The sequence below is a fragment of the Eptatretus burgeri genome, chromosome 14, assembly GCF_056783735.1.
Source record: "Eptatretus burgeri isolate ZD-2024b chromosome 14, Ebu_testis_v1, whole genome shotgun sequence".
NCBI lineage: Eukaryota > Metazoa > Chordata > Myxini > Myxiniformes > Myxinidae > Eptatretus > Eptatretus burgeri.
The window spans coordinates 33,000,370-33,026,856 of record NC_140974.1 but is presented as its reverse complement, the minus strand read 5'-3'; the positions used below and the strand labels follow the sequence as shown (position 1 = coordinate 33,026,856).

The 26,487-nt window shown below is 44.0% G+C and overlaps 1 protein-coding gene across 1 annotated transcript; it reads right to left on the bottom strand.

Annotated features, from left to right (window-relative positions):
- LOC147012930 (uncharacterized) lies at positions 1 to 26,198 on the bottom strand. The gene is made up of 5 exons (XM_085854284.1): positions 25,952 to 26,198; positions 20,986 to 21,038; positions 18,270 to 19,093; positions 10,832 to 10,946; positions 1 to 1,315 (listed from the first exon to the last, which is right to left on the bottom strand). The coding sequence occupies exons 3-5, from the start codon at positions 19,086 to 19,088 to the stop codon at positions 717 to 719; spliced, it is 1,533 nt and encodes a 510-aa protein (XP_085710410.1). The 5' UTR covers positions 19,089 to 19,093; positions 20,986 to 21,038; positions 25,952 to 26,198; the 3' UTR covers positions 1 to 716.
- Between the last annotated feature and the right edge of the window lie 289 nt (positions 26,199 to 26,487).

Here is a 26,487-nt window from a genome sequence, read left to right as displayed (position 1 = left end):
AACAGGAAGATTCCATTTATTCATTAAAACAAAATGGGCTCATTATTGCCATAATTTTTTCATGAACAGTACACAAGTCTTGCGGAGGAGCAGGAAAATCACTCGGAGGACAAGGACATTAGGAGTCAATGGATAAATCAAGACTATTATGGGACATAGAACTAGTCTGGCTCTTGAAGTCAGTGTCGGGGGACAGGTAGAACTGATGAAATCAACCGGACGTTACTCAAGGTGTGCTAACCGCTGTGGGAAGCGAGGGAAAGCTGACATTTTGGGCGTTCTCCCTTCATCCCCCTTTTTTTTTGCTCCAACAAAGGGTTAACACTGACAATTGTTGGCTTCTCCTCGCTCCCCACAGTGGTTAGCATACCCCCCCCCCCACTTCAACCTTGTCAATTTCATCCATTATTATGAGATGTGACCAAAAGATAAGTGGTCAGAAGGAAATACAAGATATTTTGCATCTTGGAAAATAGAAAATTAATGAGTTGATGAAAGGATCGACAAGCAAAAGTAAATGCAAGAGGAAAGATGAGAGGATGATGTCATACTTACCTTTACCTTCCATTTGGATTTCTAATGCTAGAGCATTAGACCTATTGATGTTACTTGACCTTTGTGAGTTTACTTATTCTACGACTTGATTTGGCATCGATGTACGACGACGGTCTACTTTTTTCAAAGTGAAAACAAACCATTGATCAAAACTTAGTTCCCTAATGATCCAACACAATAAATCCTTCAGTGTCCTCAAATAAGTCTGGGATCTCAAAAGATTCCCTGCCAACCCATTGGGGAAGTGTCATAGTGATGTCATTGTCATGAGGAATTGTCAAATCCCCAAAACCTGTTTTGTTTTTGATTTGAGGTGCCATGATAGGATCAGCACTCTTCTCAATCGTCGTGTCTTGCCCACAGTCCTTTTCAGAGTTCTTTTGCCAGTCGCCCTCTTGGTGCTTTGCCCTCTCCTTGGCCAAAGTTCTAGGCATGACGGTAAGTTGCCTCTTTACCTTAGCTGGAAGTACCGGTAAATCACGAGAGCAGGTCATCTCGCTTGAAGGGAATTGATAGGAGTCGATGCTTTGTGGAAGCAGATTGCTGGAGAGAGAGTCTCCAGCATTCACATTAACAATCATAGGCATCAAGATATTCCGTTCTGCCGGATCCTCAGCAGAGTTTTCCATCACAACTGTTTGGTGAGATGCTGCATGAACGCCCGAGTCCTGTGCGAGGAAACCTGGTGAAGCAGATGCTGGACAATGGCTTGGGTTGGTGCAGGTGTCTTTCTCCTTCAATTCTTCCAGACTCTGTGTGCCTGGAAAATGTAACAGCACCATTCTATGTCCAAAATTATTGAAACATTTTAAAGACTTTACGCATCATATATATACAACAAAATCAGTGCAAACCCAGCATACACTAAATTTGCAAAAGTATTGGGACGTCACAAAAAAACTTGAAATTAACCCTCCAAACCAGCATGTGCATGCACACTTTCCCACAATGCAAGGCAGCATATGCTTTTCAAAGTCGTTCAGCGAGTATTGAAACTCAGCTGTAATCAAGATCCCGTGAGGCAAAGAGCCAAATGACCTTCAACATGGAATGGTTATCGGGTGCCAGAGGTCCCTGACATTTCCATCACAACGGACCTTTCCAAGGTCAACTGTGGGTAATGTCATTAGGAAATGCAGGATAACAGGCTGTGCCAAAGTTGAGTAAAACAGCCAGGCTAAAATTGACAGATAGGGCTTGGAAAACCTTGAAATGTGAAATACCAATCTACATATCAACAGTTGCTACAAAGTGATGGTGACACCTCCTTCCTCAGTGATAGTGACACCTCACCTGATTACCGAGTATCTCTAACCACTTTGTATTAATGGTGTATCTTTAAGTGTGTATTGGTTCTTGCCAATTGTGTTCGTGTATTAACCCCACAAATTGACAGGCAAATCCCCTAATCCATCTTCAATTCCAAATCAAAAGTGAAAGTCCAAACCGTGTCTGTTGCCAAAGATGGGGCAACACCCCGTTAGAAATTAAATAAGATGGCACACATTATTACACTACTGGTAATATCATGAATGTACAGGTACAGGTGTGGCTCATCTAATACAATTTCTCAAAAATGAAAAGCCTCCACACCTCCAAATGCAACACTCAGGCAACTCCAGCCTGAAAACCAACACAAATGCTGAAAGCTGTACAATCGTGATGGAACGACAGGATCACTGAGGATAAACGGTACTCTGATTGCAACAGCAATCACTTACTAAAAAGAGGCGTGTGTGCATGCGTGTCCAACGTGAAGAAGAAGAAGAAGCAACAGAGGCACAACCTCAAGCTTCAGTGGTTACTGCTGTCACAGAATAATTGATTTATTTGGTTGAAAAGCTAATACCTTCATGCCATGTGTTGATAACTATGATTTTGATGAATTTCTGCACAACCGTTTAGGAGGAAATGTCCTGACGGACGGACAGACAGACAAACAGAGCCAATTACAATATCCATCCGATTTTTTTCAAAAAGAATGGGCATAAATATAAATATATATATGAAGGAGAAGGAACACGTGCCACAGGAGAAAAATCTTCACCAAAATCAAATCTCCTTGTACTTGTCACACACACCCAACCTGTCAACCAAGTTTCGTCTGATCTGTCCATAACTTTTTGAGATACCCTTATCACAGACAGACAAACAGACAGACAGGGATGAAAACATAACCTCCATCCACTTTTGGTGATGGAGCTAAGGCCTGTCACATTTGCCACGCGGCCGTGGGGTCTCCAAAATCTACGGCCACTAGCAATTATATGGCGGCCGCAGTATTTCCACGGTCACACAATGCAGCAGTCACATATGTTTTTATTTTTTCGGGGAGCCGCACGGCGTATTTAGAAATCGTGGAGACCGAAAACGTGGGGATGCCGTACGGTCTTTGATTTGATGTCGCACGGTGACCTTAGGGCGTCCCTGCAGGTGCCATAGAATTTTCACGGCAGACGCAAGGTAGCCTCAAGGTGCCCGCAAGGCGACCGCAGGGGGACCCTAAGGTGAACGTGCGGCCAGACGGACGGTAACGAGTAGGTATATATACACCAGTTCTTTTTTTTTACTTAAATAAAAATGTAACAGTTCGGAATATACCAGTACGTGGTGCCCCCAGAATCCAAATTGAATTAGTTCCAAGAGGCTGTTCGGATTGCAAAAAGTTTGATTCCCAAACTATTTTCCAAATAAGAAATAATGGAGTGATTTAATCTGTTCCTGGACCCCAAGAAAACCCACTTTCAACTGAAATTCCCCATGTTTAAGGTAAAATAAGATGAGTAAATGACCTTTGGTGGCGGTGTATTGTATGTAAACTGGTACAATCACCACATCCAAAGGTCCACACAGGCTCGTGCTCCGGCCTGGGTTCCGATCGCTCGCGCACTCTGCGAGCGCTGCCCCCAGGGCAGCTCATCAATCATGATGCCCCCAGAACCACAATCACTTTCATCAAACGCATCGGGCTGAGGTAATCATGAATATTCCAAATTACAACCGGTTTTGCTGTGAAATTAAATCCTTGCCCGAGAGTCCGTCATGCCAAGTGATCGGATTGCTTTTTTGTTATTAATTAAAACACAAGATGAGTTAAAAAAAAAAAAAAAACAGCACAAATCAAGGCGAAAACACGAGGTAAAGTATCGATCGACACACGAGAGATGCTTTCACGAGGACTTCCACCGACGAACTGGATGAACAAAGCGCGAAGATGCGGGTCGAACAAGCGGGGGAGACACGTGAACAAACATGAACCCTTCGTTGTGTTCGGTTTTTTTAAATGTATTCGTTTTTAGGGCAAAATTCATTTTTCATTGGTAAGAGACTACGGCAGCCGCACGAATAACGCAAGCCCACCGTACGCCCTACGTACGGTCGACGTGGAACACAACTACGTCACAACTACGGCATGTCGAATTGGTACGGCCAACGAAGAAATGGAAAAAGTTACAACTCCGCGTTATAATTCCACGGCGACCCCTACGGCCTGTAAAAGATAGCCAAACGGCATAGGGCCACCCTGAGGCCACCACAGAAACTCTGCGGCCGCCGCACGTTTCTGTCAATTCAGAGGGCGTACGGCCGCCGTATCCTCGCCGTAGAGCAAATGTGACTTGTAGACCATGTGGAGGTACTCGCTATTACCTTCAAGGCAACTTTTTGCTTAAAAAGGCAGCCACACTGGCTATTAAAGGTAGTTACATTGACTATTAAAGAGAGTTACATTGGCTATTATGGATTAAATCAGACAAAGACACTGCACGACTCAACCTGATGAAAAGTGGAACCACCACAAGAAGATTACCGTCTTAGAACTCCAGTATTTCTTGCTCTGAAGCGGTTGCTGAACTCGGCTCTTGACTGCTGCTATTACAAAACTCAAGTCCACTATTACATGCTAACCAACCTGAATACTACTGTGTAGTAGATCACCACAGCAAAAGCAGTGCGACACCCGCATTCACAGTTCGTCGTCGGAATCATCGTCAGTTCTGCTTTCATCATCCATAAGTTCTATTTCTGCACGGGTCTGTTCATCGTTGGCGCAGTTTTGACACCCACAGCACTCTGTGCAGGACAGTCCTTTTGACCGGCAAGAACACTGGTTGGTCTCGCATTTCGTCTTCTTGCAATTACATTTAGTCGCCTCTAACAGTTCCTTTGGCGCTGATGGTTTGTTCAGCCAGTGAACAATCACTGCTCCGTTGCATTCCACCCATCCGTGAAATGTAGGAGAAGGGGCTTCAATAAACCTCTCAGTTGTGCGGTGGTGGATCGCAGACTGATAGTTCACTCTTTTGCAATGCAGCATCAGAGCATCGCTTGTAGGCGGCAACTTCTGTTCTCCCAGCGACTGGCTACAGAATAGCTTGCAGCGAGCCTCATCCACACTTCATGGTTGGCTGACTGTACATGGCGCAGACGAATTGTTCCAGGTCGTGAATGATATTCTGATCTAGCGTGAATTCTCGACCAATGCTCCCGAAACAGGTGATGAGATGGGAACCCTTCATCATCAAGTCGAATGGCCTTGTTTTGCCCTTACCGTGGAATGCACTGGTGGTATCACTTCCCGTGAAATTGTGCATACCTATCAACGCATCGCAGACAGAACTTTCCAGGGCATTACTCAGCTTCCTAATGTCAACGACGATAATGTCCTTGGGACTTCCTGTGACCAGATGGAAATTTCGCGCCCGAATCAAATTCGAGTGAGCCAACGCCAACACAAACACATCGGTGTCGAAACTCTCTATGCGCACCGACTCTTCATTCTGTCCCGCATGAGCGGCATGTAGCAGGAGCTTCGTGTCAGCTTCCTCATGGTCACATTCAAGTTCAGTTACTGACGACACAGTCAGGACACCATTCGATGCCTTGATTTTCTCACATTTGCCGGCATGACTGACGTACAACAGCATGTCACCCAGTTTTGCTGGAGAGATGTTTCTCGTCCACAATTCGACGATGAACTCTATCAACGCCTCCTTGTTGGCTCCGCTCAGGAGATAATTGGCCCACTGTTTTGGAAGGGCTTGATCGCGTCTGTAGATGGTTCGTACCTGAAGATCGCCCGCCCTGCCCGCTTGTCTGGCGTGCTCCAGGCACTTGATGCTGATACTTGGGTAAGTATCAAACACCACGTCCAGTCTCGAAGATTGGTTATGTCGTGCTTTGGCCACTACGATGTTCAGCACCATCTCTTCCAGTTTGCCGAAAGTGTTAGGCAGTGAACCAGCCTTTATCGCCTGAATAACGGCCATTCCATCCACAATTGTTGCACCTTGGATAGGCAGAGCGTCCACACGGCAATCGGGCCACAGTTTCAGTCAATGGTTGCGGAGTTTGGCTTTGTCCGTCTTAGCAATCGAACAATCTCCGGATGCCAGCGGGAAAGATATGTTCGCCAGTGGGTACGCGAGCAGATCGTGGAGTGTTACATTGCTTTTCTCGCCAATCAACAGCAGTCGTGTGAAAAGACGATGTTCATTCGCAATTTCAACCTTCGGCGTCTGCTGGTGGGGAGTCGCAGACTTGCCTCGCGCCTTCGAGAAAGTTGCCAATTTGGCCTTCGAAATCGGACTGAAGAATGGGACCTCACCCGAGAGAAGCCGATCACGCATGAATTGCACGACAGCATTCTCTCCCTTGACATACGTGTTCATCAGGTCCGCGGAAGTGGCTGGCGGTGCGATGACACCTGAACTAATATTGACGAGTTCAAGGTGAGCGCCGGAGAAAGGGTTAATCATTTGAAGTACTGTGTCCATCACTTGTACCACCACTGCTTCGTTCTTCTTCGAGCTCGACACATCCAAATCCTTTCTCGTTCGGGGCTCGTCGTGGATACCCACACCATGGACTCACATTTCCTTGCGATTTCCGCACGTGCTGGTTGGGACAGGATCCACTTCTTCACAGCTGTGCTTTTCTGAGTGTAACCAATGATGCCTCCACTGGCCCTATTTAAAGTCTGCTCTTTGATCTGATCACACGCAACACTACTAAATCCATAACGAGTATGCTGTTGGGCAGTCCATTTGCCATCCATGAACGCTTGATAGGTGTCTGGGTGGGAGTGCTCGAGCCCAGCCATTTCCAGCCAGTAAACGGGTGAGTACCTTGCATAGTTTAGGTGATCGTACGCAAAGTACGCAATACGCAATACGTTACGCAATACGTTTAGGTGATCGTACGCAAAGAATTGACGCTCTCCTGATCGCAAGGTGTTTCGGCCAGTTCGAAGTACGAATTGCCCATATAAGCTCCAGTGCTAGCTCCACCATTTCCAAGTAGGGCCATGTAATGTCCACACTTTGGCGTTTGCTCGGGTCATCCCTCACCATGAGTGCTCCCGAGTATAGAACATGTAAATTGAGGTCTGAGTCACCCTGCTCTGGACCCTGGCTGGCTTCATCCTCTGTTGTTGACTCTGTTTCTGTTGTTGAGCTGCTGTCTACCACAGCACCCTGAACAATGGAATCAATATCAATGTCCTTCATGTACACCACTTCGCTCTCAGACATTTTTGGTGGACGATAGAAAATCATGTCTGGGTACCGTTCCTGCAGTCTTTTTTTCAGTCTTGTTGCCTGGTAGTTGGCCTTATTCTGACCTGCGTAAACTCTGAGTAGGTCATTGAACATGTCACACAACTTCTTCATATGTATAGATTGCTTTCCATCAATGAGTCTTACCTGGATTACTTTATCACAGAAAATGTCAAATGTTGAGTCATAGTTCACTTTCTGAGTTTGGCGTTTACTTTCACTCTGTCTGTGGTATGTATCATTCACATACTCATAATAACATTTATGGTGATAACAAACTGCCAGCGCCACACAGTCTTTATCCTTTATAGTTTTCATTATTCTCACATCACGTTCATCTCTCCTCTGCTCAGCAGTTTCCCTCAGCTTTCCTCCATCCTGTGTTTCTGCCAGGGACAACTGATCACGTTGAGATTTTCCTTTGACACGGATGAATTTGTCTTTTTTCTGGCATATGACACAAATTCTTGGCAGTACACCAGCTGATTTGCCAGCCACCCTTTCTACAGAGGTTCTGAGGGATTTTCTACGTATTTTGTGGTATGACTTCTTCGAGTCCGCCCACCACCTCACTGGCTCGAGCTGAAACTGCAGTAGTGCTGGCTTCTGATTTCCTTTTCCTGGCTTCAGTGTGTTCTATATGATCCTTGTTACAAAACGATGCATAGCAGAACCGGTGGCAGCCGGCATCCGCAGGAGGATCAGTCATTGGCAGCAGTTTCATAATTTGATCAGCCAGCAAACAGCATTTGTTGATAGTTTCACTATTTGTGGCGTCGTACCAAGCCTTCACGCACTTGCATACCTTACGCCAGCTCTTATCCGTGAATTGCGTCACTTTCTCATCATCCTCCCCACCCAAGTGTATGAAACAACGCATATTTGGTTGTTGAAAGACCAAAAATCACTCGAAATCACACGACAACCATGGGCGCCGCCATCTTGATTTGTTGTTTCCTGGTCGTTTCCTCCACGATTACAAGCATGCCACGCCCACTTCACGGCGGTAATTTCAAATGGTAATAACTGTCGGTGTGTCAACTTGTGCATATGGAAACAAGTAGGAATTTCAATGGTGTGTTCTCATTAATGTACAGGGTGAATTTCATTTAGATTGGTGATCTGCACAACGAAACTGAACGAACCGACCCACCTCCACATGACCTATTAGGCCTAACCAGCAATATCACGATCGCCCTTTGCAGCACTACCGGGTACAAAACCCCACCTACCTCGATTAAAAGCACTTCTATCAGCAGGTTTTTCTCTTGCGGTACGTGTTCCTATTAACTTTGGATTACAATTCAAATTTGTAAATTCCCAAAAACGACATCATAACACTTACACCCAAGTATGACAGCCTGCATTACAAACACAACTAATTTAAAGCTGACCGAAGGTTGTTGTTTTTTCAGGTTTGAGTTTTTCTTACTCAAAAACAAGTTCTTTCCCTGGCCTTAGTGAGCAGTAACATGTACTATTATTCATGGTGCCACTAGTAATAGTTCTTCGTAATCCATAAAAGTGAATGTTAATGAGTTATATTCATATATTATTTTAGTTTTATTGACTACTAGCAGTGGTACCCCAGTGTTGCCTGGTTACGTTTTAAGTCCTGTTGGCATTTTGAAAAAAAAAAATCTAATTTTGTTTATATTCTATTTTTTTTTTTTTTTGTGGGGGCCTAAAACACTTTGCTACACCTACTAAAGAATGCTATGGGATCATTTAATATTACAGTACCTTTCATATAGCTTTTTAAAATTAAAATAAAAAAATCCAGTTTTTAGCTCCTCGTGCAGGATCTCGAAGTCTTACTCACGTTGTTGTTCTTCATCTTCTTCTTGTGGACTTTTTTGTTTCACAGCCTACAGTTTTCAGCAAAACTTCCTGAAACTTGGCGTATATATGTAAAAATACCCTGCGCAGACAGTAACCATCTCCGATTTTAAAAATTCCTCCGAGAAAAAAAAAGTTACGACGTCAAAATATCTCCGCTAATGGAAATCGCCTAAAAAATTATCTCCGAAACTAGACAATCTTTTTGAATTCTGTTTGTGGGAATTGAACAGGGCATTAGCAGAGATGAATTACCACACATGATACATCACTATGACGTCATGTCAATTTTTATGACGTCATTCCTATTTTTTGATTCACAACCCAGAGTTTTCATCGGATCTTCCTGAAACTTGCCATGTATATGCAGAAAGCCCACGCACAGGCAGTAACCATCTCCGATTTTGGAAATTCTTCCGAGAAAAAAAAGTTGACGTCATAATATCGCCGCTAATGGAAATCGCCTATTCCATTATCTCCGAAATTAGGCAAGCTGTTTGAATTTTGTTTGCGGGAATCAAGCCGGGTATTAGCACAGATAATTTATCGCAAACCTGATACATCACAATGATGTCATATTAGTTTTTATGACATCATCATTAAGAGGACGAGGATCTTAGCTCATTTGAGCTTGTTTTCATAATTCACAAAGAAAAATTGTTTTGTCTAAAACACTCCCCGGTACTCACTGATGAACCTTTGAAAGTTTGACGAAGATCCATTCAGCCATCTCTGAGAAAAATGGTGAGACACACAAACAAACAGACAGACAGACAGACAGACAGACATACCTCATGTGATAGAGATGTTTCCCCATTGTTATTTTGTTTTTTCTTTCCTATTGTCTTTTCAGCTCGTGTTCTTTACACCGACAGCACAGACAGAATACTGTTGTAGTTCGCCATGTTTCGATTTCTTGTTTACATCGATTCAACGACAGTAAAGTTTATGATATAGTACACCAGCATAAGGGAAACTAATCCTTTATCTAGATTCCAGAGTAATTATCCTTGCATACCTGTCATAGAACAATGACGGCACCACGGCGGGTAAAGGTTCAGCCATGCTCGTTTTGGACCGTTTCAAAATCCAAAGTAAAAGGAAAAGCTATATAATATCACACGTATTGTTTAAAGTTATCGATGATAACCAGTTTTATTCAAGTAACTACTGAACCTTGTCTCCTTTCACTCCTCAAAGTAATACTCTTCGACTCCACATCACGTGACCATTCAAAGTTCAGTAAATTACCACAACAAGGTTGTATTTAATTCATGATTGTACTGCCATAGTAACTAGTGTACCATTAAGAAAATACACAAGTGTCTCCCATAATAATTTAAACCTGGTGTATTTAATAGTTTCATCAACCAGCGTGCCTTGTTACCTCCACCACCACCGAAGGTGGATGGAGGCAATGTTTTCACCCCTGTTTGTTTGTCTGTCTGCGAGCAGGATATCTCAAAAAGTTATGCACGGATTCAGCTGAAACTTGGTGGACAGGTTTAGTGTGTGACAAGGACGAATTGATTAGATTTTGGTGTAGATCAGAATTATATGCGATTCTTCACCATTGAAAGGTAGGGCCAAAAACGATATGCAACATTATATTTCAAAAACGCTTGGACAGATGATGACAAAACTTGGTGGATGATTTGGGGAGGTGACAAGAACAAGCCGTTTAAGATTTTTGTTAAGGACCAGATGCAGATCCGACCTATCAGCGGGATGCAAAATGAAAACTGATCAGCTTGGCAGGGGTATGCGCTCTACTGAGTGCCGTTCCAGTTGAAAATTATGTCATCTCAGCGATGTCCAGAACTGGAATAGCCTCGAGCAAAACTGCACAACCAGATCACTTTTGCATCAGTCACAATTCTTACCATGCAACAGTTGTGGCTTGAAGAACATGGGGATGTGCGTTTGCCATTTCAGGGGTAGTTGTAGGTTCTGGTGTCGAACCCTCTGTACCAGGCCAGGCCGGAGCTGATGAATTATCTGCAAGTTTCATCAATCAATGGTTAAAAATGATAGATTTCATCAATAAGGGCAATAGTGTCATATTATTTCCATAACAACCCACAGACGTGGTTCTTCACAAGTAACAAGTGAAGGTCACATGGTTATTAATAAAATGAAGGCACAAATACAAGTTCAAAATCCAAGCTGGAAATGAGCATTAGATCCAAGCTTAAAAGCCTTGTTTCACCAAACACTTTAACTTTGCAATGTTACAATTACAGTTGTGGAACGGAGAAATTGATGAAAGATAAAGAATTGCAAATTCCTCTCTCAATGCAGTATATCTTTCACCTGCATTTGCACCCTGTGCAGTTACACGGATGTAATGAGCGGCATTCCTCTGCACATTAAATGGTGTGAAATAAGTTTTTGACACCGTTGGTTGATTGGAGTCAATAAAGTACGTTTATTGTTTATGGATGGTATTCATCATAATGTCTGCTTTATAGTTTATAGCAAAGTTTTCGATGGGTGTACAAGTTTGTTCAGGAATAATTGATAGGTCACATGGTTTGGCAGCCATATTGGATTGAAGAAAATATTAAATAACGTTTTCTCTGGAACCGCTTAATCAATCGACATGAAACTTCACAATTATGATCTAGTTGTGATGGGGAATATATGTTTTAAATTTCAACTTCATCGGACACATGGTCTGGCAGCCAGAATTATTTGATTTTTTTTTGATCTGGGTTCTATTTTATTTTTTTATTTTTTTTTGAGTAAGGCTCACTTGGCTGTGCCTGGATAGTTTTGAGGGTAGAGGAGTGGCAGCTGAAATGTGAATCCTCTCCAGGTTCCTCCTGATGACTTTATCTTTGCTTTTTGCTTGTTCGGGTTTCCTTCTGATGACTCCAATGCAGGACTGCATCTCTTTGGTCTTCCATTTGATTATTCCAGCGCTTTCGAAGAAAAGCGGGAATATTGTGATTGTCTCCGCCGTCTGTTTTACCGATGTACATACATAGAGAGAATTGCCTTATTATTTCCGTCAACGAAGGTGAAGGAGGTTATGTTGTCACCCCTTTCTGTCTGTTTGTGTTTGTGTGCAGGATATCTCAAAAAGTTGTGGACGGATCCGGATGAAATTTTGTGGACAGGTTTGGTGTTTGACAAGGACGAATTGATTGCATTTTGGTGAAGATCCGAATCCGGATCTGGGTACGAGAATTATTTAATTCTCAAAGTGATTCTTCAGCGTTGAGAGATCGGGCCAAAAACGATAAAGGACTGTATAGCACGATTTCAAATATATATTGGGCCCGATATGTTCTCATGGATCAGGCATTATGTGGCGGAGGTATGCACTTTACCGAGTGCCCTTCTAGTTTAATATAGGATTATTTTACGATTCATTACCAAATTGATTTGGAAAAGAAGCCGAAACGTTGTTTTGTTAAATTTTATAGAAAACTTGAAATTCACATGGCATGCCGTGCACGAGAGCAAGGATACGGATCTTAAAAGGGGTAAAATCTTACAGCCGAAAGGTGTGTGATGTCACACGAATTCTGAGGTTGTGATTTGTTCACAACATTTAATCTCAGACTGCCATCAGGATAGCCTGATGATTCAAATCAAAAAGTATGTTGAAGCCAAAGTCTGCATCAACTCTGAAAACTAGCATTCCTGCCCACAGATGTGGTTGTCAATCCTAATCAGGTAAATTCAGAGGTTTTTGGATTGACAAAGAGACCAGTATCCCCATGGAAACAAGTATTTGTTACCCAGCCTACCAGGAACTCCAAAGGTTGGTAAGGTTGTTTTTTTTTTTCTTTACACTGTTATCTGTGTATATTTCTGAGTTGCAAGTCCAACAAAATTGTACAGCATCACTTGACAAGGAAAATAAACTGAAGTGCCACTATGCAATAAATAACAGTGTTGTTGCAATGTTGCTAAAGTCTGCCAGGATGATGCAGATGTAGCACACTTACCTTTGAGATGTCTGGTCTGGGTTTGATTCCTGACCCAACGATAAACTGTCGGATTTTTGATTGGATTTAGGTCGGGACTCTGACTGGGCCACTCAAGGCCAATTATCTTTTTGTGACATAGCCACTCCAATGTAGCTTTGGCTGTGTGCTTCAGGTCATTGTCATGCTGAAAGGTGAACTTCCATCCGAATTTCAGCTTTCTTGCAGGGGGCTGTGGGTTTTCCTCTCGGATGTTTCTGCATTTTACTCAATCCATTTTCCCTTCTATCCTGACAAGTGCCCCAGACCCTGCTGATGAGAACTATCCCCATAACATGATGCTGCCACCACTATGCTTCAAGGTAGAGATGGTGTTCTTTGGGTGATGTGCTGTGTTGGGTTTGCGCCAAATGTAACGTTTTGCATTTCAACCAAAAAGTTCCATCTTGGCTTTGTCAGACCACAAAACTTTTTGGCACATGGCTTCAGAATCTCCGGAGTGGTTTTTTGCATACCTCAAACGGGACTCAAGATGGACTTTTTTCAGTGATGGCTTCCTTCTTGCAACCCTGCCATACAGGCCTGACTTGTGCAATGCTTGGGATATTGTTGTCACATGCACACAGTGACCAGTCTTTGCCTAAAGGCCTGTAGCTCTTTCAAAGTTGCCATTCGCCTCTTGGTGACTTCTCTGATCAGTCTGCTCCTTGCTTGGTCATCCAGTTTAGAGGGACACCTGATCTAGTCAAGCTCGTGGTGGTATCACATGCCTTCCACTTCTTAATGATTGTCCTGACTGTGCTCCAAAGGATATTCAAGCAGTTTGAAATATTTTTATGCCCATCCCCTGATCTATGCCTTTCCACAACTTTATCCTGGAGGTCTTTTGAAAGCTCCTTGGAACTCATGGTTGAGTCAGTGCTGTGAAATGCACTACCCAGCAAAGGAAACCCACAGGAACAGCCGATTTTATTTCTGAAAGAATCAGAATCGCAACAACTTAACACAGGTGGAGGCCAATTAACTTGGTGTGTGATTTTGAAGGTGGTTGGTTACACCTGAGCTAATTTACAATTGCTATTATAAGGTATGGTGGATACTTATCCAACAAAGATATTCTAGTTTTGTATTATTAATTAATTTCCTGAAATTTGAAGAATTTGTTTTTCAGCTGGAAGCTGTAGGTTACGATGTGTAAATAAAGGTGGAAAAAGTCTGATTTAATGCAATTTAATTCCAGGCTATAAAGCAACAAAAGGTGAATTTTTTTAAAGGGGGTATAGATTTTCCATAGGCATTTTCCATTTAAGCCTGGTGTTGGCGCAGTGGTTAGGGCAGCGGCTTGGGACCCAAAAGGTCCTGAGTTCAAGTCCCCTTGGGACACTGAATTAATATATATATATATATATATATATATATATATATATATATATATATATATATATATATATATATATATATATATATATATATATATATATATATATATATATATATACATATATATACATATATACATATTAGCCTGGTGTGTTGGCGCAGTGGTTAGGGCAGCGGCTTGGGATCCAAAAGGTCCTGAGTTCAAGCCCCATTGGGCCACTGAATTAATACACCAGGGGGTTGACTCAGCCTTCATCCTTCTGAGGTTGGCGAAATAAGTACCAGTATACTGGGCCGGTGTATACCCCGGTTAAAATAGGTGTACCATATCCCTGTGTTGTAAGAGGCGACCAGGGTTGTGTCAGGAAGGGCATCCGGCGTAAAACATGTGCCAAATCACTATGCGGATCATATGGATGATCCGCTGTGGCGACCCCTAACGGGAGCAGCCGAAAGAAGAAGAAATATATATATATATATATATATATATATATATATATATATATATATATATATATATATATATATATATATATATATATATACCAAGTCGAAAACACCAGGGGGTTGACTCAGCCTGCCATCCTTCCGAGGTCGGCGAAATGAGCACCAGTTGTACTGGGCCCGGTGTATGCCCCGGTTAGAATAGGTGTACCATATCCCTGTGTGTCGTAAGAGGCGACCAGGGTTGCGTCAGGAAGGGCATCCGGCATAAAAACCTATGCCAAATCATTATGCGGACAACAAAACGAATTTCCATACCGGATCAGTCGAGGCCCGGGTTACCAACGACCGCCACCGGTGGTCAGCAGGGTACCAGTGGAAATTGTGCTACTGCTGGGCGAAGGAGGAGAAGGAGACGGGGAAGGCGAGTCCGGAGGCAGTGGGAGAGGGGGAAGGGTAGAAGTGTGGAGGTGAGAGTTGGAACTGAATGTTGGGATGATGACTGGCAAAGGGCGAGAGTTGGCTGATATGATGGAGTAAAGAAAGGTGGACATACTGTGTGTACAAGAGACCAAGTGGATGGGGAGTAAGGCGAGGAGCATTGGCGGTGGTTTCAAACTGTTCTACCATGGTGTGGATGGGAGGAGAAATGGTGTCGGGGTAATCCTGAAGGAAGATTATGTCAAGAGGGTATTGGAGGTGAGGAGAGTTTCTGACCGAGTGATGAGTGTGAAGTTCGAAATTGAAGGGGTGATGATGAATGTCATCAGTGCATATGCCCCACATATGGGGTGTGAGATGGAATATAAAGAAGATTTCTGGAGTGAGTTAGATGAAGTGGTGGAGAGTGTATCCAAGGATGAAAGAGTGGTGATTGGAGCAGATTTCAATGGACATGTTGGGGAAGGGAATAAAGAGGATGAGGAGGTGATGGGGAGATAAGGTCTCAACAAGAGAAATGTGGAAGGGCAAATGGTGGTAGAGTTTGCAAAAAGAATGGAAATGGCAGTGGTAAACACGTATTTCAAGAAGAAGGAGGAACACAGGGTGACATACAAGAGTGGAGGAAAGTGCACACAGGTGGATTACATCTTAAGTAGGAGATGTAACCTGAAAGAGATTAGTGACTGTAAGGTTGTGGCAGGGGAGAGTGTAGCTCGACAGCATCGATTGGTGGTCTGTAGGATGACTTTAGAGGTGAGGTTGAGGAAGAGAGTGAGGGCTGAACCAAGGACCAGATGGTGGAAGCTGAAGGAGGAAGACTGTTGCATGAAATTTAGGGAGGAGGTGAGACAGGCGTTGGATGGTGGCAAAGATGGGTGGGATGATTGGGCAACGACAGCAGAAGTTGTGAGGGAGATAGCTAGGAAGGTACTTGGTGTGACATCTGAACAGAGGAAGGAAGATAAGGAGACTTGGTGGTGGAATGAGGAAGTACAGGAAAGTATAAGGAAGAAGGGGTTGGCGCAAAAGAAGTGGGATAGTCAGAGAGATGAAGAAGTAGGCAGGAGTACAAGGAGTGGCATCGAAAGGCAAAAAGAGAGGTGGCAAAGGCCAAGGAAAAGGCATATGACGAGCTGTATGAGAAGTTGGATACAAAAGAAGGGGAAAAGGATTTATACCGATTGGCAAGACAGAGGGACCGAACTGGGAAGGATGTGCTGCAGGTTAGGGTAATAAAGGACGCAAATGGGAATGTGCTGACGAGCGAGGAGAGTGTGTTGAGAAGGTGGATGGAGTACTTTGAGGAGCTGATGAATGAAGAAAATGAGAGAGAGAGAAGGTTGGAAGAGGTGGAGATAGTGAATCTGGTTGTGGGGTGGATCAGTAAGGATGAAGTGAGGACTGCTATGAAGAAGATGAAAAGTGGAAAGGCGGTTGGCCCAGATGGTATACCAGTGGAGGCATGGAAGTGCTTAGGAGAGATGGCAGTGGGGTTGTTAACAAGATTGTTTAATAAGGTCTTGGAAAGTGAGGGGATGCCGGAGGAGTGGAGATTAAGTGTACTGGTTCCGATTTTCAAGAATAAGGGTGATGTGCAGAGCTGTGGAAATTACAGAGGGATAAAGTTGTTAAGCCACACCATTAAGTTGTGGGAAAGAGTAGTGGAAGCGAGGTTGAGAGGAGAGGTGATGATCTGTGAGCAGCAATATGGGTTTATGCCAGGAAAGAGCACCACTGATGCGATGTTTGCTTTGAGAATGTTGATGGAGAAGTATAGGGAAGGCCAGAAGGAGTTACATTGTGTGTTTGTGGATTTAGAGAAAGCTTATGATAGGGTGCCAAGAGAGGAGTTGTGGTATTGTATGAGGAAGTCGGGAGTGGTGGAGAAGTATGTGAGGATCGTGCAGGATATGTATGAGGACAGTGTGACAGCGGTGAGGTGTGCGGTAGGAATGACGGACCGGTTTAAGGTTAAAGTGGGATTGCACCAAGGATCGACTCTGAGCCCTTTCCTGTTTGCAATGGTGATGGACAGGTTGACAGACGAGATCAGACTGGAGTCTCCATGGACTATGATGTTCACGGATGACATGATCTGTAGGGAGAGTAGGGAGCAGGCTGAATCGAGCCTTGAGAGGTGGAGGTACGCACTGGAGAGAAGGGGAATGATAGTCAGTAGGAGTAAGATGGAGTACATGTGCGTAAATGAGAGGGAGGGTGGTGGTATGGTGCGGTTGCAAGGAGTTGAGGTGGGGAAGGTGGATGGGTTTAAATAATTTGGATCAACTGTCCAAAGTAACGGAGAGTGTGGGAGAGAAGTGAAAAAGAGAGTGCAGGCAGGATGGAGTGGGTGGAGAAGAGTTGCAGGAGTGATTTGTGACAGAAGGGTAGCTGCAAGAGTGAAGGGGAAAGTATATAAGACGGTAGTGAGACCAGCTATGTTGTATGGTTTGGAGGCGGTGGCACTAACAATAAGACAGGAAGCGGAGCTGGAGGTGGCAGAGTTAAAGATGCTGCGATTCTCGTTGGGAGTGACGAGGATGGATAGGATAAGGAATGAGTATATTAGAGGGACAGCGCAGGTAGGACGGTTTGGAGACAAAGTGAGAAAGGCAAGATTGAGATGGTTTGGACATGTGCACAGGAGGGAAACGGAGTATATCGGGAGAAGGATGTTGAAGATGGAGCCGCCAGGCAGGAGGAGAAGAGGAAGGCCAATGAAGAGGTTCATGGATACGGTGAGGGCGGACATGCGGGTGGTTGGAGTGTCAATGGAAGATGTGGAGGATAGAGCGAAATGGAGACGGTTGATCCGCTGTGGCGACCCCTAACGGGAGCAAGCCGAAAGAGGAAGAAGAAGAAGATTTTCCATAGGCATTGTATATGATTAACCAGATCAACAATGAAGTACCATAGCCACACTAGGGTGGTTCACAAGATAATGGTATAAGTAAAAGTTTTCCAAATTTTGCCAGATCGCATTTTCCCTTGTTCCTATTGACATTTTGAACATCTGTACCAAAAATTGAGCCAATAGGACACCAGTAAAGGGTGGCACACTTTTTCACAATTTTTATTGCTCAACCTAAGCTCTATGGACAGTTGCGGAACTTACTGAGTAATTGTTAACATCATGTCCCAAGCTCTTTGCTGTCACTATGAAGGATGCAGCAGCCTGACGATTGGATAGACCCTCTCTGTCCCATGTTGTTGTCAATGAAGCAACAAGTACTGCAGACGAGCCTCGCTTCTTTAATTCTGCATGTGAGATATGGCTGGGCTTGGCAGGCATTGCCCTGTAAGCGAACTCTTCGTCTGAACCATCTTCAGAGGCTGTTGATGAATCTTGTCCAACTTCTTCCCTCAATCGAGATAGCGTGTGAGTACCTCGGATACACTTCTGTTTTGCCATTGTTTCTGCACTGTGTTCAGCTCTTGTGTTTCTCTCAGCTTCTCTTGCCCTCTTTCTCTTATCCTTCCCTTGCTGAACCTTGTCTACACATCCAAAAGAGCATGACATCCGGTCTTCTCTTTGGCACCTTAGAAATTCTTTGTCTTCTTCGGGGATCTTCAGGTCGAATATGTTTGCTGCAGCAATATCGAAGAGGTCCTGAAGATCCCCTAGCCAAGTTTCACGACGTAAAAGAGCTCCATCCGTCTCTCTGTTTTTCTCTTTTATTAGTTTATTGTACTCCGCATACAGCTTCTTGATCTTTTTTCGAAGATTGGCATCCATCATTGTCGGTAAACTGGCTCTCTCCCATATCTTCTTTACTTCATCCATTGTTGCTGTTGTGGCCTTTGCTAATGCCTTCCCCTCTTCAATATGATAGAGGAGGTGGAGTAGCACTTGCTCCTTTGAGGGAAGGCGAGCTCCTAAAATGGAAGGTAGAGGGGGCTTCTCGAGCAAGTTACATTTCTTTCTTGATGCCATTATTCCTGAAAATAGAAAAAAAACGTCAACATTGTGAAAAAGTGTGCCACCCCTAAATGTGCAGCAATTGACTCCATTTTGGTACAGATGCTTACAATGCCAATTGGAACAAGACAAAAAGCGATCTGGCAAAATTTTGTGAAAATAAATTTTGTGAAACACCCTAAGCCACACCCATGGGGCGTACGAGGTGGGGGGGAGGGTCAGTCAAAGGCTGGGAGGCAAATACCCCCTCCCCCCCCCCAAAACAAAGGCCAGCACGTAGCTTTTATAATTCAGGCATTGAAATATCACGATGACAAAATATCGAGAGTTGACAGAATGGTTACCTGTGATGCAAAAACTCACGTGAATAGTCATATATTTGACCCTTTTTGCAATTATCAATCGTAATCCTTTTGGGGTTAAAATAATCCTAAACCAGAGAGTTGGTGTCAAAGCCACCCAATGCTCGCCTGTTTATACATTTATTGTTTTTAAAAGACTAGTCTAATCATATTTTTTATAAAGCATTGCAGTGAAGTCTGAGCCAAATAATTTTAAAGCAATATATGTATTTGTATATTGTAATCAGTAAACTAGTACACATATTAAATGAATGGCAAGCGTCTAGTATAAACAGGCGAGCATTGGGTGGCTTTGACACAATCTTAGGTTGAAATTTTTTTTTAAAATTTAATCATTTGTTAATTTCAACTTCACTACACCAATAATATACCCCAAAGGAACCTCCATGCCAAATATCAGCATCCTTGTACACATATTAAATGAATGGCAAGCTTCTAAATAACTTGCACCAAAAACTTTAACATTTTCACGGTCACGCTGACGTTGATGCTCACGCTCACGCTCACGCCGGGGGTATCGCTATAGCTCTCTGTTCTTCGAACAGCCGAGCTAAAAATACGATAAATATCGAATTTATTATACATCTGGCAAGTGGCAACTCTGCCTGACTCCCAAGGCTTCGCCTGCCAACAAGCACTACAGCAAGTGAAATGACGAATTTCTGTCCATGAATGCGTGTCACGCAATCATGCATATACAGAAACACATGGCCGAGGGTACAGCAATCGCGAGAACGTGAGAATCGCAAGAATAGGTCAACCTCCTTCTTCAAAAGGATAAATTCCTTTTGATCATTCTTGTTGTTTTTTTCCGAGTGATCTTTTTTTTTTAAACTTGTTCTATGACTAACTGACTGACTGACTGTGACGCACACACGCACACACGCACGCACGCACACACGCACGCACACACGCACACACCACCTTGGAGGATGTGACACCGAGCTGTTAGGGTTAGGGTGATGAACATCCATAAACAGGGTGATGACACTCGTCTGGTTTGACAGTTCCCGTAACTTCGTTCAAGCTCTCATGCTCAGCAATGGTTGTCCCCTCATTCATTCATTTTGTGTGCAGCCAAGGGTTGCTGGTTTGCATCATTGCTGGAAGTATCGCTGTGCCACTGATGCAGTGCCCTTTGTCAGTCAGGGCAGGAATTTGTAATTTGTTCAGGGTGCCGGCAAGAGCTCACCTCCTCTTTGTGAAGGACACTGTGGAATCTTTAACATCCAACTAATGCGAACAGACAGGAAACCCAGTTTAACATCCATCTAAATGGATGGCACACATGTTGATGAATCACCCTGCCTGTAAAACATTGGGACGATCGTTTATCGATGGGTCAGGATTTAAACCCAGGCAAGACAGCTTAGAGGTGAGTGTGTGTGTGCCTCTCGGCCATCCTGCCAGCCCAGTTGTCCTCAAATCACCCTGGTAGTGTATTTATAGACATTACTTGTGAGTAATAGCCTTATAATCGGTATAACTATTTTCAATGCATAAATTTTGTTGTTGATGTTCATAATGATGCATTCGGAGCACTCTTGTACCTTGCTGCTGGACATCGGACGCTTTGCTGTATCAATCCACCCATCACCATCATCTTGTGAAGAAAAAAAAAATAAAGATGCATTTTCAATTCGTGATCAACAGTAAATCTTCATATGATATTGAAATCAAAAGATGAAAATACAGTCATACAAGACAATACAAACAAATTTGTGCACAGTAGGCCATTTGGCCCATCATGCCTGTGCTACATCTACACCTAAACACTTCCTATAGGTAGTACGAAGACGATACTTTTGAAATGACGGAATCTGCCACAGAATGCTCATTGCCCATCCAGAGAAAACCCTAGAAATAGTGGTATTCGGGGCACCCCAAAGTACATAGTGTTTTCGAGATAAGGATCGTTACCTAAATTGGCTCACAATGGTTCTAAAAGGAGCCGAAAATACTTGAAAAAGTATCTAAGAGAAAGGGTTGTGCCTCCAGATAACAAAAGACTTGGAGAAATTTCTCAACTCACCAAAAGAGCAGCTACTCTTACTACAAACTCCCGACCATGTGAGCTGGTGCAAGGCTCAAGTGGAGGTGCTACTACGCAACCCACCGCCCCCCCCCCCACCCCCCTCAACGGATCACTACCAGTGAATGGACTTTGAACCATGCAGAAGTGCCTCCTGTGAAGATGGCAGGCTTGGTGATTTATTAAATGGACATCTGAAATTGGAAAGACGAAGCTGTGCATCATTACCAAGTAATGGTAACCAAGTGTTCGGCAAAGGATATCTTTTCAACGTGAAAATGCACGAAGCTTTGTTTCTCGAATGGGTGCTTCTGAACCGGATGGGATGGGAACACAGGTGCACATCTAGGGCTTGTGAATGTACAGAGCATTTTTTTTCTTCATGAAGACACTTAATATCAATCATGTTGGGAGGAAGAAGTGTGTGGGGATTGGGGGGGGGAGGGTAATGAGACCAGGAAGGGCTGTTAAAAACATATATTGTTTGATTCTTGGCCACAAAGGCATTTATACTAGATTTTTGTGTCTACTGCTAAAAGAAGAGAGTGTGTGTGTGTGTGTGTGTGTGTGTGTGAGTGAGTATGCGTGTGTGTGTGTGTGTGTGTGTGTGTGTGTGTGTGTGTGTGTGGGTGTGTGTGTGTGGGTGTGTGTGTGTGTGTGTGAGTGTGTGTGTGTGTGTGTGTGTGTGTGTGTGTGTGTGTGTGTGTGTGTGTGTGTGTGTGTGTGTGTGTGTGTGTGTGTGTCCTCCATAACTCAAAAACAATGAAACCTACAGCCTGAAACTTTGCGTGCATACTAAGAAAACTGCAAGGAAGTGCAAGAGTGAAAATTGGATGTTTGGGTTAATTAAAACACCCCTTTTGAAGATAATCAACGGCTTTATTTAATTATATCCTTTATCAGGTGCCATCCTCAGCACCTCGCTCTCTGGGGTCTTAAGGCGTGTCCTAGGTGACCTTGCTCGGGTCTGAAGCTGCCATGTTTTTTGGCCTGTTCAACCATGCCTTGACTTGGAACAGGCCACAACATTTTCTTAACGATAATTTTTTTTTCCACTTTCCTCACTCAGATTATCGAATGCCTGTTCATCATTGCTTAGAATTGCTGTATACATCACTTTTTTAAGTGCTATAGTTTTCATATTCAGAGCTTGGAGTCATTTCATGCATTCTTTGATGCAATTTTCCATGATCTACTCTCATGGACTAAATAAAAGCATATCATCGAAACATGATTTTAGCTTTGAGGATCAAATATCGTCTGGACTAAATAGGTGTCAAAATCTGATAATTTAAAGAAATGACGAGTCTTATATCTAAGCACATATACCTATTTACTTTAAGCAAGCAGGGCTATGGTCTCTCCCTCCTCCACATATACACAAGAAAATGGGAAATTTCAAAAACATTAAACTTAACCTTTTCTACTGTTTGGAGAATTATATTGAGTGAACAAAAGATTTAGGAACATCCAAAATTAACCAGCTTCATTGAGCTAAATGATTTAAGGGTGCATGCAGTTGGAAGAGGGAGATTGAGACATTGGGATGGGGGGGGGGGTTGAGGACTTCGGGTATGAAAGGGGGGTTGAGTACTTGGGTTTGGGGCAGTTGAGGACTTGAAGAAGAAAAGAGGAGAGGATGACAGAGTTGGGTTTGGGGAGTGGAGGCAGAGAGGGCACAGAGTTGGGATCGAAGGGGGGGGGGGTTGAGGACTTGTACGTGTAAGGATTGGCAACCTGAAGTCACATTTTACATTATAAAAAGTTTCCGTGGGTCCCAGATAGTCCCAATGGGTCTTTTGGGTCTTCTAAGTATTTTAAGTTCTCAACGTATTGTTAAGGATTCAGTGGTGGCGGGATTCCGACGATGGCGTCAATCACTGTCCGTAACCTGTTTGGGTTTTCGCACCCTACTCTTGACAGCCAAATGTTACAGATTCGGTGCCACCCTCACCACCGCAGTCTCTGGGGTTATAACGCCGGCTGGTTCGGAACAATTCTCAGGTTACGCATCTCGAACCATGATACCAAAATACACCTGTACCTTGCCAGCTGGGGGAATATACCCCGGTTACAGACTGGTTTTGTCAGAGACCGAGTGGAGTCTACCAGTCTGTAACCATTTTCGTTTTTATATCCAAATCGAGCGGATCCTTCCTCGACGCGGCACGAATTAATTCAAAGCGGCAACTTCATACGAATCAGCCAGATTTAATGGGGACATCGAGGAACACGAAACAAGCAAAACATTCACGACAATGTTTTAATTAATCTATAACCCGTTCTTAACTTGGGATGCGAATTACGGGTTTCGAAGGGGTCCCTAACGAGATAAGTCTTAAACGACATGCAGACAAGACACGGACAGCATGCAGACTAGACAGAGTACTTGGTGATGTTTCATGGACGAGAGGAAAGTGTCAAAAGCACCAATGTGGCTCGTAACAAGCCGATGTCCACAGATTTGAGCCCCAAGCTCGAGCACGCCGCGTGGAAAAATGGAGGCGTCGTCCATTTATCGCAGACCTCACGCACGCACTCTCGCGCGTTCAAACCCCGCGAGGTCCACTGCACCAGAGCGAAAGATCCACGGTGGTATGCTCCAGCTGGCTTTTCACAAGGTCCAGCATATAAGTCCAGGCCTGGCCTGTTCACGAGACAAGGCCAAATCGAGGTGCCGGGCTCCGGCAGGCTGGGTCCATGGGACTCCAAGAAGTCGTCGAGCCATGAGGTGAGTAGGGACAGTCAGAGGCTCCGTCAATAGAAGCAGGATGAACCTGTCGATGACCTCCTCTCGAAGCAGACTACAGACTCACACAGCAGCCAGGTCCTCTCAAAGCAGATTGCCGCCCAACCCTCAGTTTCAGTTTCCTCTCCCTTCAGAATCACCACTGTCTTTCCTTCTTTCTGCTCGCCTGGAAGCCCACAGGCTCCTCCCTTCAGTTTCACTTCCTTTTCAAGGCCACGCCCCCTCTCAGCGCGCTGGGTGCAGTCTCGCCCAGAGAGAGGAAGGAAGAAGAAGAATCTCTCGATCCACCACCAATGTACCAACGATGAACAGCCTCTTACATCTCCCGACACACATGTAACGTCAAATTACCGAACAACCTGGCTAAACATGCATTTAATGGGAGATCTGGGCTAATCCTATATTTAGTAACACACTAAGGGCCATTCCTGCAACAGTATTTTGGATCCTCGTGGTCTTTTGCGTCCTCTGGGTCTTTTGCCTCCTATGGTTATTTTTTGTCTTTTGAGTGTTCGGGCCAAATAAATACGCGGATCATAAACCGGATTTCCATATCGGATCGGTCAAGGACAAGGTTACCAACGACCACCACCGGTACTGTTGGCCAGTAGGGTACCGATGGAAACTGTGTTACTGCTCGGCGAAGGAGGAGCTACGGAGTCTGGTGGGGCGTAGCTACGGTGTGGATCGATGGTTATGCTCCAATGGGGGAGCTCGGTAACACCTGCCAGGTCTCCTGAGACACTTTTTGGCTCCTCCCTCACCCAGGCTCTATAAAAGAGAGCAAACCAGGCATGATCTCTCTCTTTCATCCAGTCTCCAAGCCGAATATCCTCACTGAGCTGAGCACAAGGGAAAGAAGCAAGCAGGGTTGAGTGAGCTGTTACCAAGGCATGCCAGGGTCATCCCGACGTCATCGATGCTCAATTTCAGCTGCATTCCGCAGGCAATATTCGCAACACTTACAGACTTTCTCACACCTCCCCGTTAAGCTTTCACTCACGCACCTTTTCTCCCATATGTGTCTCGTCCACTGCGGACACACAAACAAAAAGAGCGAAGACTACCGTTTCGCACATAATCACATCCCCCCCCACCGAATGTATATATCCACTGCAGCTGCCAGCTTGTAGCAACAGGAAATTATAGGAAATCAACAGCTGTCGGTCTCATGCACGGATATGTCTCATATTACCCTATTTTGCCATGCGACTGATTTGCATCCAGGGACACAAGTTATGTTTCACCATTTTGAAATTGCCACTCTTTCGTCTAAATACTGAAAAAACAATTTAAATTACTGCACAGATTTCTCCAGAGAAACGGCAGGTTACACACACACACACACACACACACACACACACACACACACACACACACACACACACACACACACACACACACACACACACAACGACTTTGGCCACAGTACCGGCACACAATGGTTTGCTCTTTTTGAAAGCTACCGTGGGGTTTTTAAAATCTCCTTCAGCGGTGTCTATTTAATACGAAGGCAAATACGGTGGCCTTCCACCCACGCCATTGTTAGTAAAAGCCTGAACATATTTACTGTGATCCGCACGAGAAACCTCTGAGCTGACGTAATAAATCGATGTTCCTCGCATTCACCGAGATGCAGCGCCTTGTGCCGAGACTGTGGACCATCGAAATAAAGCCGAGTCCTTCCTTTCTAACTAAATAACACTCTAAAAATATTCACCCAACCTACTCTTACCATGGTCTGTGGCCATGTTCGACGTCGGCACATTGGTAATTCAGATCTCGCTCACACAACCACTCCCAGTCCCAGCACACTCGAAACTCCCGCGATACGGCGCCTCCTAAGGCCCAATGTGTTTGGATTTTAAAATCGCGTTTATAAAGCAGTTCAACCAACTCGACTGAACACCGTTTTATTTACTCGTGGGCCCGTTGGTCCATTGGACCAAATTTTCATTGGTCTTCACGGCCTTGCAGCAAACCTGCTTGCTGTTCTGTTTGAGCATTAGCTTACCTTTTCACCAAACCCAGGTGAGCTTAGGCCGGGGCTTGGATGGATGATACATTTGTCATTATCATTGCCAAATTATACTACTATTATTATTGTTGTTGATATTATTATTAATAATTAATAGCTTATCATTATTTTTGTTATTTATTTTGTAATTTGAAGGCCATGCTGTGGAAGGACCTATTAAGCTGCTCTATACACCTCAATATCACGTGCGTTTAAAACTTGGGAAAAATTACTGATTATTTGTAGTTAATTAG